The following is a 21,083-nucleotide window of genomic DNA, read 5'->3' as shown; positions in this document are numbered from 1 at the left end:
ATTAATCGTCGCGGATTACTGTTATTTCAGCTCCGCCTAAACCGCCTGACATAGTGTAGATCGAGAGAGACAGAGACAGATAGAAACACGAAATAATAATAAAAAAAACAATTTCACCGCTGCGCGCGCGTATAAATTATTATTGTACGTCGGTGTGTGTATGTTTGGACCGCACTCCGTGTGGTGTGGCATACACTTGTATAATTGGCCACTCGTACCACTTATTCCCATCACGAACTGACCTTTAAGAGTCGTGTTCTGCCGGCTCTCATGGGACGCAATGTTTTTTTTGCCCCCTTTCCCTCCCATCATCCTTATTGACGGAACACGCCGTTCCCCTCCGCTGCGGTGGTAAGCCTGACTCGGGTGTAATGGATCATTCGTACAAATTATCGTTTTGAAAAACGACCGTTTTCATTAAATTACATATGAAATTATACCGAAACGGACAGACGTAAAAAGACACCTCATCACCACCACCTGCGTACGTTTCCGAGTGTGTATGTGTGTGATTTTTGAGTGTACATTATATATATATACATCTATTCTTGTTTTTTTTCTGTTCGTTTCGTCTGTTTATAGTAAATATAATTCCGTGCGCGTTTAAATAACAACAATTCCCGCGCGGGCTTCAATCAATTCCGAAACGTATACTTAACACACACACAAGCCGACGTACACACGGACAGATACACATTATAGCGCAGTCCCATTTCATTTTGTCGGGGAACGCCCACCGTTTTTGGTCGAAAATACTGGGCCAGAGCTGCAGAGGAGAGAATGCGCGTCTATAATATCGTCTTCACGAAATGCCATTTAATTCGGTCGACGGCCGTATTATATTGTGATTGCTGCAGTACGCGCACGGAACCTGAGGCACGAAAATACGATTTATAATATAATATTATGATATAATAACCGAACGGAGGAAGGAACGACTGAAAAAAAACAACGAATGAACGATTACTCCGTAAACAAATGTGCGCTCCAAGGCCCGCCGAGTCGAAATTAGGGCTTATTATCGCATATATATATATATATATAAGGTAAACGTGAAACACGTGCGTTGTATGGGTAAATGCGTTCATATGAGGCGCCCGTCATAGAATCCAAACACGTCGTCCATATATCACACACACGTCGAAATTACATTAATATATTACACTATCGACTTAAGTGTGTATATGTGTGCGTGTGTGTATGTGTGTGTATATAATTTCACCGGTCGTCGATCCGCCGCGGGAGTTTGCGTGTCGCGCGAGTCGGCTATTTTCGGGGCAAAAACGAGCGCGTGCGCCGGTGTATACTTACGAGATAGAGCACGTCAATATACGAGTAGGCTTGATATAATGTTGAAACGATGTAACAGGATAAATAACAGGGAAAAAATCGAAAAATCTGTCTGACCATTTTCCGTTGTCCACACACGCGATTCTTAAAATTATACATGATCATAAAATCATATGTATATGCCTATAGGTAATATGAAAATTATTTTGTCAAAGTGGCATTGTATAATTTTCTACTGGTGAATATGGTTATACACCCTGACCCCGACAAACCCATCGAAATATAATTTAGTTAAATGTTTTCTGGACCATCTGGAATGTTACTTATGATTAAAACAAACACTTCTGTATTTGGCATTCTATTTTAAGAAAATCTTTATTCTATTCGTTTGATTACATATTTTATTACTTGCTGGGCATTTTATCCATGCTCGACATAAATCGAATACAATTTTGAAATAAGTACATTTTCCATCAAAAAGTCACAGTTCGTAACAAAAATGTTTTTTCCTCGAGTTAAACATGGGATTCCAGTGAAATGCTCGGTGTCCTGAACAGAACAAATATCGTAAACACATTAAACGCGCACTCGATACCTATCACTTTATAAAATCAAAAATTATATGTCGTCCCGCGATCCCGGAGATAAATCTACTGTGCCTGTAAAACAGTACTATGCAATAGGTATACCAATATATTATAATGACATAGGTACACTGCAGCAGTGTGCAGTCCGCACGCGGCTGACCGACTATATAACTTGGCCCGCGTTCGCGTTATATCGACACGCGTGTGCGGTTTTTATTTTTTTTATACAATGTAATGTATTATTATGTGTGAGCTGCAAGCTACTCACGGCAGCAAAATACGACAACGATATTCACTTATACGGCACACACGTACACGCGTCTACGCACGCACACACTCACGCGTTGCATTTAAGCGGTGTATTGGTGTGTAATGACTCTGCCGACACGGTTTTTCGCGCTCGATAAATATTCCGTCGGCCTCGCGCGCCGCACACGAAGGCGTCTCGTCGAAGACTGCGCGAGACACCTATGATATAATATATGTATAATACGTACACAGTTTAAGTACACACGATATATCGCTATATTTTATTATGTATACATATACTGCATATAAGTGCTTCGTCCGCCCGTGCTCTGGACTACCTGTAACAGATATATAGGCATTAAAGTGCAGTCGATCGTCGTTATCTCGCGGAACAGGGAATACTGCAACTGCAACAATGTTCTATAGAATAATATAATTCTTATAAGGCGGGTTTAAAGCGTTTAAATGTGTGCGATATCTTTACGTTTGTCTTCGGGGTATATGTGTTATATACTTATATCATACATAATACGTATACACCGGTACAATATGCAATATATACGCGTGTTATCCTGCTTCATTGGCTGCATATTATAAATAATTGTAATATACATAGATCCTGCCGACGACGAGCTGCTTTCTGTTTATGCCGCGACATAATATTACTTGAAAAATACCTGCGATACCAAGATATCTGCTAAAGTTTAGGTTTACGAACTCATATTTTTGAGTTTTCCAGGCACACGCGTCAAATTGTAAGACGTTAATAAAAAAAAATTCTTATCCGTTTTATAAAACGGATAAGAATAGTATATATATAATAATATATTTAACTATAGTTAAATAATACTGGAATAGTGATTTCAAACTAATTTTAGTGCCCTGACGTAAATCTGGAGTGAGTTTTATTATATAATGTTAAGTACTCACATTTTGTATAGGTAACCAAAATGTATTTACAACTGAAGATTGATAATTAAATTATTGGCAATTGAGATAATACATATTAAATTATTCGAAATATTTGTCAAATTGTAATGCATATAATAATTTTATAAATTACGACAATTCTTCAATATTAATTCCATTGATATTTTACGTTTACACGCTCATCAACGATTTTTTGTTAGTCATAGGTACTGTTTGTTCCGTGAGGTGGGATAGACAACGCCGCGAGTGAGAACGTTTTTAAAACGATTTGCTGTGATTACCGTCCAATTTAACGAAAAATATATAAGACGTTTAGAAATGTAAATATGGTTGAGATAATGATTATTGGAAATTATGTGTTTCCAAAAACGAATAGCCAATTGCCATATAATTTACTGCCTTCGTTATAGTTTTTCGAAATGTGGACACGAAATATTAATACCTATTATAATAATGTTGAGCAGCCGCCGTGGGAGATATCTCGCGTTATTACTTATTATTTCCACGTTATCCCGCTGCAACAAATTTATGAGACGGTGTTTGTCATCGCCGTTAGTCGTCGCATTTTTTCATTACCCATATTGTTACTTATATCATATTGTGTGCGCTGTATATATATATTATTTCCTATCGGGGCCTTTCGAAAATTTAATATCAACTAAAACAACAGACGCGCGACGTGCACTCGTGTTTAATATCGCTCTAAGAGTTATGAACCGATAAAAAGACGCGCTACGACACTTTTCGTCTGTAAATATTATAATATTAAATTGTCCGGCCGAGGAAATTAATGTACCAGAAACCACGGGGTGGTCGCGTCGGCGGGATCGGTGGTGACTTAACTGAATTATCGAAACCGATAGCATTGTGCCTTCTATATATTATTATGATATTCTATAAAAGAAAAGAAAACATTACAGTGAAACAGGGATAGGAAAATGACTACAATTTTCCCCAGGTGTTGTTTTGCGTTGCGCACTTCACGGCGAATTGGTGACGGTGGGCGGAAACTCCGGCAAAAGTTATTCAAATCGCTAGCGGGCGCTTCTTGTATTTTCCCCGAGTGTTATGTTAGTATAAATATGCACTATGTATATATATATATATATATATATATATGGTCTCGAGTGGCCGTACACGAGCAAACAGCCTTGGGTGACTAACCGACACGACCCTTCAAATCGGGATTAACACAACGTTTCCCCGCAAGCCATCGATAGCTCCTCTCGCCCAAGCCCACATATACACATACCCGATATATATATATATAATATGTTATATGGGTATATGCACACACTGCGTACATATATATGTGTGTGTGTTACAGTTGGTATATATATATATATACTGTTATTGTTATTACTATTATGGTGATGGTGTACAGTGCTGCAGTCTTATACCGAATAATTATAATAATAATTTGAGAAAATGTTGTCAGCGAGTTCAATAATATGATATATATTATAATATTCAAATAATTCACTTATCAAACTTAATCGGTTTTTTTTTGTTTTATTGCAGCCGAGTTGAAAATGGACGTGCTCCGTGAAAGGGAAGTCAAAGGAAGTCTAGAACGACAGTTGGTCGACGCCCAAAAACTGCGGGGTAAGTGATGTTTTCGTACTTGAAATCTCATTTTCCGTTTATTATTTACACAAGTACTCTGCACCCTTTTTTTTTTACTCTTTGTTTTTTGAATAACTCGTAAAATATTTCCACTAAAATATACCCTACGGGGTGTGCGGTTACTTACTTTCGTGTCCCAATACCGACAAATTCGTTGAGGGTGGTCAAAAACTCAGTACGATTCTGATGAACAATAAATTTGAGTATCCTGTTTAATATTAGGTTACACACGCGCTGCTAATTTACAGTTGCACACAAATATAATACACAAACACGCACTCATACGCATTTAAAATACGTATATTCGATGAACCTTGACTGACCGTCTGTTTGACACAAAAACTTCACTTCCACACACGCACAGCGTACAGCATGTACATATATATATATATATATATAAATATAATATATGATATTATATTTATATTGTATACGTGTGCGAACAAAAATAAAAATATATATACTCGAGAAATATAATATCTTACGATCGAAAGGTGTATATATAGTGTTACAACAACAATGAAGGGGTGTTTCTCATTCACGCATTAGCATAAAATAAAACAAACGGGCCACCGGGATTTCCCCATACGGATTTCCGAATCGGTTGACAGTGTGTAAACGTATACGTATCGTCTCCATTTGTGCGGACTACCCAAAAGCTTCTTTCTTTATTTATATATACACATATATTATATTGACCAGTCCATTTAGTCTATTGGACGTATCGAGTTTCATGCTGGTCAAGAACTAAACATAACATTGAGCAAAAAAAAAAAAATCATTTCGATTTTTCTTTCACCTGAAATGCGCACGTAACCTGATTCCTTGCAATACGCGAGGGAGTTAGACAGAAGCTTTTAGGCTTATTATATATCTATCTTTTAATATATATATATTTATTGACAATAGATCTCGGGTTTGTCCCTTATAAGTGTGGTGCATTGGACTCTTACGAGGATATTTGGCTGCTCTTTATCCACCTTCATCGGAAGTCTCTGTGTGTTTTGTATTTTATTCTCTCTTTTTCACTCACTCTCTCTCTTTCTCTCTCACACTCTGTTTCTTTTGCTTCAAACGTAATCTACACCGACTGATTAGGTTTAATTGGGCGATCGATAGTTTCCTGTTCATTCGTCTTGAATTCCGAATCCACCTCTGCACTCTCTCATCCTTTCTCGCGCGTTATTATACACGAGTATCCGACTAACAGTACTAAAGCAAATGACGAGGGAAAGAGGAGAGCGATCGAAGAATGATGGTAAGAGGTGAAGAGGGTTTCATTAAGGAAACGTCTGAGTGGGCGACGACGACGCCGGCGACGATCATCTCTCAGAATTAAACGCTAATTAGATCCCAAAGGGGCGGCGGGAGTGCATAAATCACTCGTTGCTGATTGGACAATTGACAGAGACACAGTTGATTGGCAACACTGGCCGTGTGCTAACGATGCCAAACATTAATCCGTCTCCTATTCGCTGTAGTCCCTTGAATATTATTATTAGAAAACGCTGTGTCTGGTAGTTGGGGCAACATAAACAACCTCATATATAGTAAATCAATATATTGTACACTATAATTTTTCTGCAGAAAACTTCCAGCAAAATTATATTTACTTAATAACTTCAAATTTAACTATGAAAAATAATAAATAATAATATGACGTTATAATGTGACATTAACTATTTGTAGAAAATGAAATTTTGGCAGTTACTCGTATTAAACAAAATATAAATTGTACAACATTGGTAACCTTAATTTAAACGTTTTAAAAAATGGTATAAAATTACAACTAAACAATAAACTTTATTAAATATTTTTTAACTAAATTATTTTACCCCTTACGGCCTTATTATTCTTAGCTGCAGTGACACTCTGTAGCTCTATATTATACAGAAACCGTTTTTACGTAATTCCTCAAACGATTTTAACAGTTTATTGTCCGGAAGTATTAAGTTTTAATTAGATAATTGATATTTAAGTTTCTGAATAAAAAGAAAATACACCCTCGTAAATGCTCTTGTGAATCAGTCGTGAGTTGGTGGCCTTTTGTTTTACTACCAAAGGGGCGTACGCTTCAATGTCTTGTACACGTACACTGACAATAGAAACCATACCGTATAATAACCATTGTCAAGAAAAGCCAATGATCACTATATACCGTTTGTGTATATGTAAGCTGTACATATAATATATATATATATATTTAAATACCCTTTTCTTACGTTGTATTATTACTATTAGCCGCCACTGACATTTCCAAAGGTCATTTCCGCTTCAGGCGGACCATAAAATTTTTTCTTTTCCGTTTCTGCAGCATAAATACCAAGCAGCCATCGCCCCGTATATTCGTAATAATTAACTCTGGGCTGCGTGCGTGGGTGGTGCGGCGGGCGTTGAATGAGGATATTGATATTTTCGTGTTGGTCGTATTACGTCAAATATGAAACAATTATTATTACATGGAAACGCTGGGAAGGGAGTTCGTGGTGAGGTGTGTTGGGTAGTGGTGGCTAAAAGTGGAGATCAAAAAGAGATATGGAAACGTTTTAATAATAACAACGGGCCTCGTGTTTAACCCTTTTCTTCCGCGCTTCCCCGTAATTAACCGAAGACAATGGAAGGGAGATTGGAAGCCATCCGTCGTTCATATTGCCGTGTGCATAGCCATCAATATTTTTTCCTTCGGGTGTGGAATGCAATAAATGTAATTAAAGTACCCCTCCCCTACCACTATGAATCCCCGGCGGTTTGGTCCGAAACACCGAAATTTCTTTTATTAAAAATCGTTTCCACTGTGTTTTTATATAATATATAATAATATTCTGTTGACGATGGCGAACGGTATTATGCCGACATATTTTTTTCTGTTTCGTCCGAGGGTAAAATTCCTGACCCTCTTTTCTATAGCTAGTAATTATTATTGTACGCAGTAATTTCCAGATATTAATGCGACGATAAAACGCATCACATTAACTCATAGGTAATCGTTAAGCTGATAGGTTACACCAGAGTATACATATTATAAATATATAGCTGTTGGTTTTTATTTCAATGTTTAAATTTAAAAAAACCCAAAAACCTAAGACATAGTTTCCGATATTCGTATATCCTTGTGTTAGCAGTTTAATAACTCGCCGTCGATTTGCTTAGTATATAAAAGTAATTCTATCTACTTGGATATTTCAAATCTGGTTCGAATATACGACTTTTATAATAATATTACTGACCACCGTCTATTATCGAATAATACCCACCTCATACTTGTACATTGTTGTTGATAGAAGAAAAACTCGTCATAGTTATTATTATATTATATACTCAGTAATAGTATACGCTATAGTCCGTAAGCCGGGACTAGAAAAGCATTAAATTGATGTTTGTAGTACTGATCTCGCTGAATCGTATACTATGACAATGGACTCAGTTTTTGTATCGGATTGCTACTGTCATGCGATCATTACAGTCTCCTTAAATTTCATCTTTTATAATGTATCTATGATATAGGTATTATATCGTAATATTCACTGACTCACTATCCTAAAGTGCATTTAGTAATTTCTGGATCAGCAGCGCCATTGATGCTATTTTTAATGGCAAATTTGCGTTTTTATAATAAATATCGATTTTATGCATTCCAGTAGCATTCGCAATTAACACACCAGAGTCGATTATTGACTGGCAGGCGGGTGAACTTCTCGAGGGGGTGTCTAGTTACGTTTCACAGGCGTTTCCGGTCGGCCGCGTGACATCTAAAAATTCACTTCCGTTCGCAAGTCACGTACACATCGAACGTCGCGTACTTTTAATGCCACCGTCGACTCGATCGAGTCTTGGCGACGGGGTAAGAAAGTTTATATTATCGTTCGACGAGACTTAACTGCCGCAAATATTCAAACATGAATCATCATTACCGGGCTCGGCACGCACAGCGCATCATAACCAAACGCCTCGCGTACACCACGATGGTAATAATAATAATAATAGTAATATAACCCTCGTACTTCAAACAAAGGTCGTGGTGGGTAAAATCGCACCGGGGTGAGCGGGAAAAGTACGTAACTTTCCTGCTGTCCGTGTTTTCTTCACACACAAGTAAATCTCGGAAGTCCGTCACGTTGGGTGGTATAACACTCACACCAATACGTAAGGCATCACGCGTAGGCAATCAACTGCACACGCTGGTACTACTGGATGCGTCAAACCCGGTACCGTATAGAGTTCGGAACGGCGTGGTGCTAGTAGACTATTACAATATTATTACACATTATTATTACTACTATTGTTGTTAGGTTACGTTATGGCGTGTTCGCGTTCCACGGAAACATACAACTATTTGCGTTGTCGTGTGCGTGTGTGCGTTTACGCGCGCACACTTAACTCGAAACTCGGTTGGTGGTGGTGGTCATGGCAATCCGACTCTTCGGGCTTTGATGTCCGTTCCCGTTCGTTCCGCGGGGGGTTTCTGGCGTTTCTGCACCGAAAACAAGAGATGTCAAACGGTGCTGTGGTCTGCGGACCGTAGCTCGTATGACCTTTGGCCGGGGTGCGTGCGTTTTACATTTCAAAACCCGCCGGTGCGGGGGTAGCAACCTTTTGTCGCGTCGAGGCAAACCCGCCGCTCGGGATTTAATAATAACGCGATTTTAATCGAAGTCGAGCACATCAAAAGCCCGGTCCGCAGTTTCTTTGTGATAATTTCACGGATGCAAAATCACCACCTCGCCGGACCGTGGTCTGCGCTCAATGCAACAGAGCTAGGGGGGAGTCGTTAAATATTCATTTGCGGGCGAGAAAATCGAATTCACACCATTCGAGATTTTTGACGACGATATTTAAACGATCACTGAAAACTGATTATCATAAACACACATATGGAGACACACGCCATAGTTACGCCTTTCTTTGACAGTGATTTTGACGTGCACACAGTGAATAATATGCGTATTGTACATTAGTAAGCGGTGCAGGACACCGTGTGATCCAAGCAATAGCTACACGGCCTAATTTACGACGATAATTATTGCTATCGCATCGTTATACACCATAATATAATATAATAATAAATAAATAAATGAGATTATACGCGTCCTCTGCATTGGATTAAAAACACACGCGCCCAATGATCGTTTCTCTGGGTCGTTGTTACTAGTATTATACTATAATATATATCTATTATACCTTTGCACACCTTTTAGTCTAGCCAGATTTTGATTTTCCTCTACGAAGTAAATAATACGCACGCGTATAAAAATGCTGTGCTGCGGAGGGGTTCAATGGCAGTTTCGTTATTGCTTTTCGAATACTAACGTCTCCGGGATTTTAATACGCTACTTCTGAAGTAAAGCGCCTCGCATAAATAAGCATTATAAAATAATTCCGAGCCCATTTCATGCACCCACCACACCTACATACCCAGCCACTGATCTGCTGTTGTTGCTGATGTGGGGCGGAGGGAAAATCCTCTTATATGGAAATATAAATTATTAAAGTTACACTGTGTGACCATTTTATGGATGGACAAAAAGGGCAGGGTGAACGACAGTGGTGGCAGACCCGTCGTAAAGGCGAGTCTCTCGCTATATGCATATTATACTGTATACACATACATATTGCACAGCGTATATCTCAGTTTTATTGTTTCTCTACCGTCGTCTCCATCCCCTTTTGCTCATTAATTCCCGTGCGAAATATTCCGTAGAAAGTCTTGTTTACACAGGCCACGTACACCCGAAAACACTTTATACCGCCCCTCCTGTGGCTATCAACCATACACACACTTATGTATATATATATATATATATATATATATATATATATATATTTATATATTATCTGTTCAGTATAACGTTTATTGCCCATTTTGAGTGCGCGAGCAGGGGACAAATTCCGATGCGAATGTCATTCCGATCGGGTTTTAGCGACCGTGTCAAAGAACCCAAAATTCTCGACCTTCGCAGGTACGTATAGTCCATACGTATAGTAATTATTAGCCGCAGGATTTTAAGTGTCATTTGGTAAGATTTTAAGGGTAGCTTTCCAAAGAATTATCGTTCGCCGGTTCAGTGCAAATATATGTTATTTATTTGCCTATTATACGTACCCAAAGGCTTCTCAAAAGCATTTTAACGTGCAGTAACACAATAGCAATTGATTGTTCGTCATAAAATGTAATTTGATTTAGTTAAGTGTTGGACTCGCCAGAAAATATTTCTTGCCAATATACCATCTGGCGCAAGCAAATTTTTTTATTAAAAAACATTTTACCTGTTTAGCAATTTCGAGTTTTATTGACATGATTATAAATAAGTTTCTAAACACCATTGTGAACTTTGGGTGAAAACCCTTTGTGTACGGAAACATAGTATTTTTTTAAGAACGTTCCAGATAACGTAAATTGTCCGAATGAAGACAATCCCCAGGGAATATAACCGTTTACCTTTGATCTGTCGCTATTAAAATTCGCGTATACAAACTCTCGAAGGGTCCACTCATTATTATATTCTTCCCCATGGCCGACGAACAAATTGGATTCCTTGCTCGCTGCAGCGCGTCCCTCCGGCTACGAAGCACATAACAGTAAAAAGGTATTTCGGTTATTACCGAGAAGAAATATTGTTTTTTTTTTATGTTACGCAGTAAAAACATAAAAAGAGAAAAGAAAATATCGCCGTACAAATGGTCACGAGAAAATTCATTTCTGTGTCCGAATATGTTTTGCTGACCCTCACCCCACACGCCACCGAATAATTGAAAAACATGGAGCAATACAGTCGTAAAGTCTGTCATCCCGAAAAATGCACAGCGATGTTTTTACGATCTCCGCGCCGGTAAGACGCCGTTCGCTGCAAATGAAATAATTAAATTCCGGTAGCTCATCCCACGTGATGTTACATCGAACGGTTGCGAAGTGCGAGTGTTTGATAATATTATTTTATCATCGTGCGCACGCACCACACTTTCGATTCAATTTGTTTCCTCGTTACCTCATTATAATATTATATTTTTGTCATATTTTAACGTCGGTAATGAAATATTATCGATTTTGCCGGAGAGCGCTATTCGTTATCATGAAGTCTTTTTTGCACAAAAAATTGTTCATCTAATTAAAAACAATCTCGTATATTCTTGCAGAGATGCATATTATTATAAACTATAATATATTATAATATATATATATATATATATGGTGCATTCAGACGCTCATGTAGCGCTACAATGGTCTGTTTCCGGTCCGCCGGTTCGCCGAAGCCTCGTCCCCATGACCTTAGAATAATTTGCACAAGGCGTGCGCTAGCTTCGATTAGAATAACCATATTTGTATAATATGCACACTGCACACAGACACACAAACGACGATTACGACCCTTATTCTCGCGATCTGCGGTGAATCTCTTTAGACATACACACACATGCGCGCGCGTATTATTATAGTCACTAGTTCAGTTTGTTTTTTTTATCTCCGTGACGCATACGCTCCAGCCCCATCATCGTGTGCATGCGTGTGCGTCGCGTGGGGAGCGATTCGGAAATAAATCGTTATTGCTTGGGTTTGGTTTTTTTTCTTTCCTTTTACGATTCGAAACGAAACGACAGTAATAATAATAATTGTCGGCGCGTGTACGATACTTGGACAGACGTATATACTGTTATTTATACTGTATAAATATATATATATATATATATATGTGTGTGTGAGTGTGTGTGTGTTTGTGTAATATTATTGCAACCCAACGATATATATAATCGGACGCGAGCCGAGCGGCTAAGTGAATACTCGCGTTATGCCTATGTTGAACTGTTATGTAGGTGCCTCTACTCTATGGTCGAAATCGGTCGGTTCTGTAATTATATTAAACGCCGTCGTGTCATGTAAACAACCAGATAAGGGAGCGCTCGCGCTAAGTGAACTCGGTTCTCGTTATCGGTAGGCAGGTTTACTGACGTGTCGTACATTATAATATATATCCACGGCGTGTTGTACCCGCGTCCGTGTGCGTGTCCTTGATGGTGACCGTTGGCACAGTCTTGCGACGGCGTTTCGCCACACACGGAGACCGTCGTCGACTTCTCGACTCGATCATTGTCCCGTGTGCCACCTACACGCTCACACATGCATATATATATATATATAATTTAGCAGCCAATTTATAGCCACTGTATACGTTTAATAAGTGTTATGCGCGCGTGCTGCCGACCGGCTATTAACGATAAATATATGCTTTGCTATAATAACAATTGCATACTACTGTACTGGTAAAGGTGATGGTAGGGGTATAGAGAACGCTGTCATACAAAATTTTGTCACTGTCCGGATTTCGCTGATCTCCCATGGTTTATTACACGTATACGTCTCCGCGGATTATGATATAGTTTTTTACGTTTCGTCATTACCGCATAATATAGAATTGTAATAAAAAGAATTTCAATTTTTTATTTTGTCGTCTATTATAAAATGCGTATTTTAGTATGATTTTGATTATTTCAATAACGTTTTTGATTTTTAATAATTTCCAGTTCAAAATGTAAACCGTAATGTGTATTTCATGCATAGGAAATAACTAATAACATAATACAGTATAACTCTTTTAGTCAACGTGTTATTCTTAAATCATAATATCCACAACAATAATATCATTATGGTCAATTATTCACAATGACGTATTGTACACATTCGTATACTGTGTGCATTAAGCGAGTAATATAAAGAATTGCCTTGCCGATGGTTATAAATTCATTGTACGCTGTCAAGGTCTGCGTGATTTTTTTTCATATTTTTGCAATCATTATTTTTATGAACTCGTCCATTGGTACAATAGTATTCGTTTATACTATTTGATGTAGGTGTAAAAATTCTCGGCAAACTATGAAAAGCGAAATCCTTCAGCAGGAACTTTGAGTAAATATTTTTTACTTTCCAACTGCTTAAGTACTAGGATTTTTTTATAACAATTATTGTTCTCAGAGTTGTCATAAATTTTAAATTATAATCCTAAAAGCAAAATCACGTCTTGCGGCCCTTGTATTGCGTAAACGACGAACGTGGTCTACATATACACTCTCAGGAACGTCACCACCTCAGTCAGCGTTGTCGTCACTCTCTACATATTATTTGCATGCGATGGAATTACGACAGATAAATTTTATGTGTGGGTAATATGTGTACTTACATATTATTATCATAGTATGACATGCTGTGCTCGAACGCGCGTTTCGAGGCCCGCAAATTCCTGAAACTCGAGGGAAGCGATGTACATAATATACATATATATATATCAGTATTTAGTAATAATAATATAGTCATTGTGTGTATATGTGATAAGACGTTGTTTGCCGAATTGTTTTGTTCGTCAAAGCATTCCCCTATATATGCACCCGAGCACCGGCGTCGGCTTTGTGTACCTATATATATACGTGCATATAATAATATAATATAATATTATAACGATTTCGTCGAGTGGACTTGATTTTATGTGCGTTTGTAAGTTTGCGCGCTTGTTTTAACCGCCTGACCTGATGAAAAATAAAAATCATTGATGCCCACGACTCAAAGCGTAGTTATATTTTAGCGGTCATCGCGCCGACTGTGGTAGAAAAGTGAACTGAGAGTCGCCAAATTACCTATATTATAGTACCTAACCTACCTATGTATCTGTAATACAGGTGAAGGCACTAGAAAAATGTCCACAACACAAATATTATTATAGTAATATCGTCATAATATGAACATCATTAAATGGCGTTTCGTTGCTATATTATAATAGGCGTCTCATCGTATATATATTATTAACCGTTTTAGTTGTCGAACGCACATCGTGGCGTTATGTTGTGAGGTTGATAGATAAGTGTATGATACTGGATAACCGGAGGTTATTATTTTCTTGTGTTTATTTTTTTTATCGACGGACCCAGACGGTATTTTACAATAAATTACGAAGCATATTACGTAATTACGGTGAAAAAGCAAAGAATGCGAATATTGCGTGGAATGACCAGAAGAGACGATACGATGAACCTCGAGAAATATCGAAATGGATATTATATATCATATATTATCCGGTCGTAAAAATACATATTATAATATTATACTTGTATATTGTATACATCGCAACAGTGTATGGCCGCGAAATGCTTATATCATGGCCGTACACGTTATTATTATTAATATACTGGTATAATAGCGAGCGACTGTGTATGCACTTGTATACTTTTACGATCTACGAGATGACGTTTGACGAGGCACTGGATACGAACGTGATGGTGGAGAGGTCAAGAAATAGGTGGAGTGGGGGTGAAGGAACGAAAGTATTTATGTAATAACATATATACATAATATACAATAGTCGAGTACCCTCATCTACTCGTAAGATTACCGCCACCGGGGCGCCTCAGGTGACATAAAATATAAAATATACGAGTATAAATATTATGTAGCTTGTTTTCGCAATTAAATCGCCGACGAAACGCAAAAAGCAAACGCCGTCAGTACGATATACGTGTATATGGCTGAATCTTCACATTTGTCAACGCGCGTCTTTTTACCATCAGAACTGGTGACTTTAACGACCAAAAACCGCCTTCGCCGCCGACGACGACGCGACGGTTCAGCAATATTATATTATTGGACTCCCGGAGCGTTCGCGTGAGTAATATTGATTGTGGTAGGTAGCTGCAGTATTTGAATTGTGTGTGTGACGGCGGTGTGAAAGAGAAACGAGAGAAAAGTCTTCTCACAAATTCATTTAATGTCTTAGGCTTTATAACAGCATTCCTCTAAACGACGTACCTATGCCGTGTACAATATTATATAGACAGTCTATATATTAGACTTCTGATACCGTATGCACACAAATCGTTAGTTTTTTTCAACAGTTATTAAAATTCTCCCGATTCAAATCCGCATACACACTACGCACTTGCCAGCGATTTGTAATTTTATATCGTGTGTGCACACCAAACATTAAATATATCGAACGACGCAAAAAAACAAAACCCGGGATGACACATACGCGCTGTGTTTTGTGTACGCGTAATTATGTTTAATTGTAGTGTACGGTCGTTCGATCGAACCGTTAAAACGTAGTTATTTTTGACGATCGGGGAGATCCGCGGCGGCGTCGAAAGGTACATAAAAACTCGGCGGCGGATGACGTTAAATTCAACGAGGGAAATTGAATTGGCGTTTTATTATTGGACCAAGTGTCGTGATTCCAACTATAAAACAACCGTTAAATAGGTCCGTTACTGTATGCACGTTATATTATTATTGTAATAGTTGCACATACATATGCGCGCGCGTTCACGTTTTTAATTGACACGTAACGTTTCCAATTTCCCGTCGGGTCTCCCCTTAGGAACGGTCGAGCGGACGCTTAAATAGGTTAGGCGCGCTGTATGTACACACACATACCATAATTTACGTACATATTATATACGTTGACGCCGGTGATGACCGAGTAATATTATGTTACGGCGAGTCGTAATTCAAAGGCCAACGACGGCGGCCACACGTACAACTATATACAATCATATATATATATATATACAATAGATACATGACGGGATGAGATTATGCGTCGTTTTACGAGGTTTCCTACGAGCGGGGTTAACTACCACCACCCACTACGGACGACCGCTCAACGGCCCGTTTTCTCGAGGAATTTACAATAAGGTCCCTAAAGTTGTCCGGGGATTTGCTTTGCGCGTACACGCATAACATCACACAAACACTACGACGTAGCTATATCGTGACTTCGTTTCTCTCGGCCGACACATGTGGCCGGGCGGTGATCCTGTTCCTCCTTTTATGGTCCGAAAGCACCTTGTTGAGATAATTACTTGGTGGGCGGCGGACGTATGTACACGGCGAGCTTAACTGCGGTTTCCGAGTTTCCTCCTCGATTACCCAATATTAATATTAATACGTGCCACGAGATGGTCGTCCGTGCGGCGGCGTGAAGCGATAAGGAACGACCGCGACTACGACGACAACGACCCTTTCTCAGTCATAATTGCCTCTGCACCCACCCCGCCGTCCATACACCGGTGCATTTTCTTTCGATCGTTTTAAGGCCATATGGGACCGAGTATCCGGTCAAACCGTAGTCGTTGTCGTGTGGGGCTGCGGTACAGCGGTACACGTGTCTTTCGTAATAATTATATTATTATTATAATAACCTATGGATCTGTATTAATGTGCAGGCTTCTACTGCCAGAGTCGGGTACTTATATAATAATATGCGTGTGCGCGTGTATACTCGCGTCTCTGTGATTCAGATCTCCCCCGTGATGTGCCTTAGGAAAAAAAACAATATGCTGTCTATATTATATCATATATAGTGTTATGCAGCGAAATGCTCTCTGTGTGACGACGACCATTGCATTTTCTTCTATCGTAACGACGCTAGTAATTTTTCAATATTCGTTTCGTTAATCGAGACAAAAGTTTCGCAGATCAATCCGCAAGAGAGTTTCGTTCTAGCGTGGAAATAAAAAATGAAAAAGGTGGCGATGACGGTTTTAGACAGCCAAAGAACACACCCACGCGCGCAAATACTCCGCCGCGCTACAGTCTCCCGCAGTCTAATAGGTCGTGTTAAACGCAAATTATATAAAGCCCGATGACGGTGTTGTCATTTAAAATTCACTTAAAACAACCACCGTCGTGGCCCGCGGGTGTGGGAAGAACGAGTAGGAGCGGCGGTGGCGCACCCCTTTTACCAGCTTAGCAAAGCGTAAACACAAAGGACGCAAATTCGTATAACTTTTCTGGACGGGCTGTTGCGCGAAAGAAGAGAGGAATTTTGGAGTGCGCCTCAAGACGTACACACACTCGCACACACACACACACATATATATATAAACGAAGAGTTTTTAAGCCGAAATGTTTTAATATGATTTCGAGACAAAACTTGCCGTTTTCTTAACCACCTTTTGCCAACCCGTCCGCTGCGAGGGTACGTTAAATCTTCGACACTGCGAGGGGATGATCGGTGTTTGACGAAAATCGATAACGAGTATAATATAGTAGGGTCGACACAGCGAGCTCACGTACCCGCTCACTCTCTATACTTATACGACCATACGTTATTACAGTATATCAATATGACAATATAAATACACGTATATATATAAATGCGAATATAAACACACGTGAAACGCGTTGAATTTATTGAATATAATCCTAGCGCTTCGTTTTATATGCGTATTATATATTATATATATATATGTATGTGTGTATGATAAGCTTTCGTGCAATATGGCGTATTATATAGTGTATATAATATTGAGAACGGGCGTGCGCGCGCGCGCGACTGAATTATTATTACCCTGTTATAATATTATTCTAGGGGTCGCGGTGTGATAAGACCACCGTCGCACATAAAAGTAAATGACACGAAAATCGTATATATATAGAAATATATACCGTTGTGTATCCGACGAGTGGAAAAATTGACTTTTTCCCGCCGCCATTGTTCCCCCGACTACGACGTTTTATGTGTATACAGTATCCAAATGCAATTTCTTTATCAAATGACAAAACGACTGGAAAAATCATTTTCACCTCCCGCCACCGACTCTACGATTTTTTTGCGCACATTAAACGTAAGCACGCGAGTAAATATGATTTCGCGCCCTACATAACACACACGGGCAGATTATATATATAAAAATCGTGTGATGGGTGCAGCGGATCGCGGATGTGTGCGCGCGTTCTCCCTATCTTCTACAGCAGTATATAAATGTACAATATAAATAATATGTATATACGCGTTTTATTTTTATCCACGTCACCCGCTCCCTCACGTACCAGCGTTCCATTGTCCACGAGATAAACGCAAATGCGAGTTGTCACGGGTTAATGCGGGTAACGCGTACGGTACGTACGGTCCGCTGGCCGCCGGATATTGAGTTACACCACTGCAGTTGGACTCGTCTATTCCGGTGCGGTGCATTCGAAAACGGAACATCGGCTCTGATATATTGTGTATATATTTGTCGTCCTGCACGTGCTCCAGACCGGTATTATACGATACATCTACAGGCGATGCAATAATATGCATAATATACGTCATTATAGCGTTGTACAAATACACTGCAGCTACAGTGATGGCATGGGAGCTAATATGTATTATAATATATGGTCGCCTCGTGTAGTGGACACTATTGCTATGTTTTATTTGTTTTTTTATTTTAATTTTTTTTTTCTGAAAAAAAAAAAACAAAGCCGACCATCCCACACACATTCTATCTCCTAATCGGTTCAGACTTGATTTCCCTTTTGGATGCGCACCGCACGTTCACATGATATACGCATTAGATATTATTATTGGTACGGCGTACTGTGGTATATATTATAACGCGTAGGTAATATTATTTTATACGTCGTGCATTGCTATATCGCGCGTAAACTGTGTAGAAAATTGTACGTATTTCATACATATTATTATGATAATAGTTATTTTGTATTATTATTGTAAAGAATAAGAGGCTTTACACAGATGGCTAGTAAACGATGACGTGTTTTTTTTATATTTTATTTTCTAATTATTAGACGAAGACGATTTATTACGATATAACATAGCACGAATGTTTCGATTTATTCGAGTAGCTCTATAAATTGTTGTGATTTACTATTTTCATAGTGATTTTCAATTTTTAAAGCCGGCAAATTATTTATTTTCAATTTAACACTTTGACAATTTTAATTTTTAACGTAGGTACTGAATAAATAGTTGTTTGTTTTTATTACTGGTTAGCATTTAAGTTTTAACAGCAAATAGTTAAAGAATAATTTACATAAAAATAAAGTAAAAAAAGCAATAAATAGCTCGAATTACATGCAAAATTGCTGAACGCTAGCATTAGTTCACTAAAGTGAAGCTCGAAGTGATAAAACTTCAAATGACAAAGATTTTAAAAATTACCTAAATTGAAGTCTGATTCAATTAGAATCTGCGGTATATTATTATAATTACATGTTGGTAAAAAATTTTTATTACAAAAAATATTTTTTTTAATACAAAATTTACCCACTGACATTATGAATATCTTTTCTTAAAAGTCATTCGCCCTGTGTAAGAATGCTGCATTACATACGTAGGCTAGTTATGTTATTTTATTTGTCCACATTATATTATAATATTATAACTATGCCAAACGCAATCCTGTTTCGCCCGGTGAGTTTAATATTATGCTCGATCGAGTTGTTCGCAAGCGTTCTGGCTGTAGGGTTAAAAGCTGGTGCACAAGATATGATAAACGAGTTTACGATTTTTGACTTTAATGTTCATAATTTTTATATTCCCTGTTTTGCTACAGAGTGGGGTGCATATACGTATTCAAACCGCGCGTTCTGTATATATACATATACAAACTCGTGTTGTTCTCCTTATATTATACATACTTTATCGCTGTTAAAAGTCGTAAAAAAAAAACAAAGACTCGTCGCATAATTTACGGTTAAGCGCCTCGATAATTGTATTTTCCAGTCGGAAATTAACGTCGTTTCTCTCGAAATTATTCATGCCGATTCCGCGCGCACGTTAAAAGCTTTGCGCCTGAAAGAAAAGGTTAAAAGCTAAAATAAGAAATAATAATGTTGCAAGGGTTGTTGTTGTTGTTGTTGTTAGTTGTTACTTTTTTTTTATCGCGACGAGCTGTTTCTTTTTTTTATACGTTTATACAACGTTAAAAGGGTAAAGGAATTGCTGAGAAAAAATTAGCTCTTAATACGATTTCGTGTCTGGTGGCGGAGCGGACTGGAGTAAAAACCTCTTTCGTTTTTTGCAAGTCAAAACAGCGGCGCGGCGTGTAGTACCTATATATATTATATAAATTATTTGAAGGAAAATCTGTTTTTAATATCCCGACGCGTTATTTTTCTTTGTAATATTCATTACTTTGGTATATTATAGACTGTAATTTTAGCATCCCTCCCACCGTCATCCGTTACTAACGACAAAACTTCTGTTAAATGTGCCGTACAGTATGCAAGAGATAATGTCTGTAGAAATATAGAGGGTTTGTGGCGCAAGTCCGAGGCGGACGCCAACATCAACGACATCACCGCTCCCGCCGAAAACGGATTACGTTTCCAAAGCCAAAAAACTCCGCCGCATGCACTATTTAAGGTCGTCCAATTACCGCGTGGGTCTCAGGAGACAGAGGTGGCTGTTTTAATTGTATTCTTTTGCGGAGAAATAATAATTATAATGGAAATGCGAGAACGCTGCAACGTCTTGTTGAATTTTCCTCTTCGGATCGTCTTCTCCTCATCGCCGCCATCCATCCCTCTTGTTAGAAGTTTAAATGAAAATTATTTAAGAACCAGGAATATAAAAAGGAGACACTGTCTCTTCGTTTTCGATTAACGCCATTTCTTGATTGGATTATTTTTCGCGT

The 21,083-nt window shown here is 38.4% G+C and overlaps 1 protein-coding gene across 2 annotated transcripts in view; it reads left to right on the top strand.

The window, feature by feature from the left end:
* LOC113556491 (dachshund homolog 2) overlaps nucleotides 1–21,083 on the top strand; it is a 120,375-nt gene that overhangs the window by 87,460 nt on the left and 11,832 nt on the right. For both annotated transcript variants that reach the window (XM_026961469.1, XM_026961461.1), the window contains one exon: nucleotides 4,578–4,661. In XM_026961469.1, the coding sequence (XP_026817270.1) occupies nucleotides 4,578–4,661 (84 nt within the window). The remainder of the gene's footprint in view (nucleotides 1–4,577; nucleotides 4,662–21,083) is intronic.

The sequence above is a fragment of the Rhopalosiphum maidis genome, chromosome 1 (assembly GCF_003676215.2).
Source record: "Rhopalosiphum maidis isolate BTI-1 chromosome 1, ASM367621v3, whole genome shotgun sequence".
Lineage (NCBI taxonomy): Eukaryota > Metazoa > Arthropoda > Insecta > Hemiptera > Aphididae > Rhopalosiphum > Rhopalosiphum maidis.
Note: the sequence above shows the minus strand (reverse complement) of the source record. Positions and strands in the feature narration are given on the sequence as shown.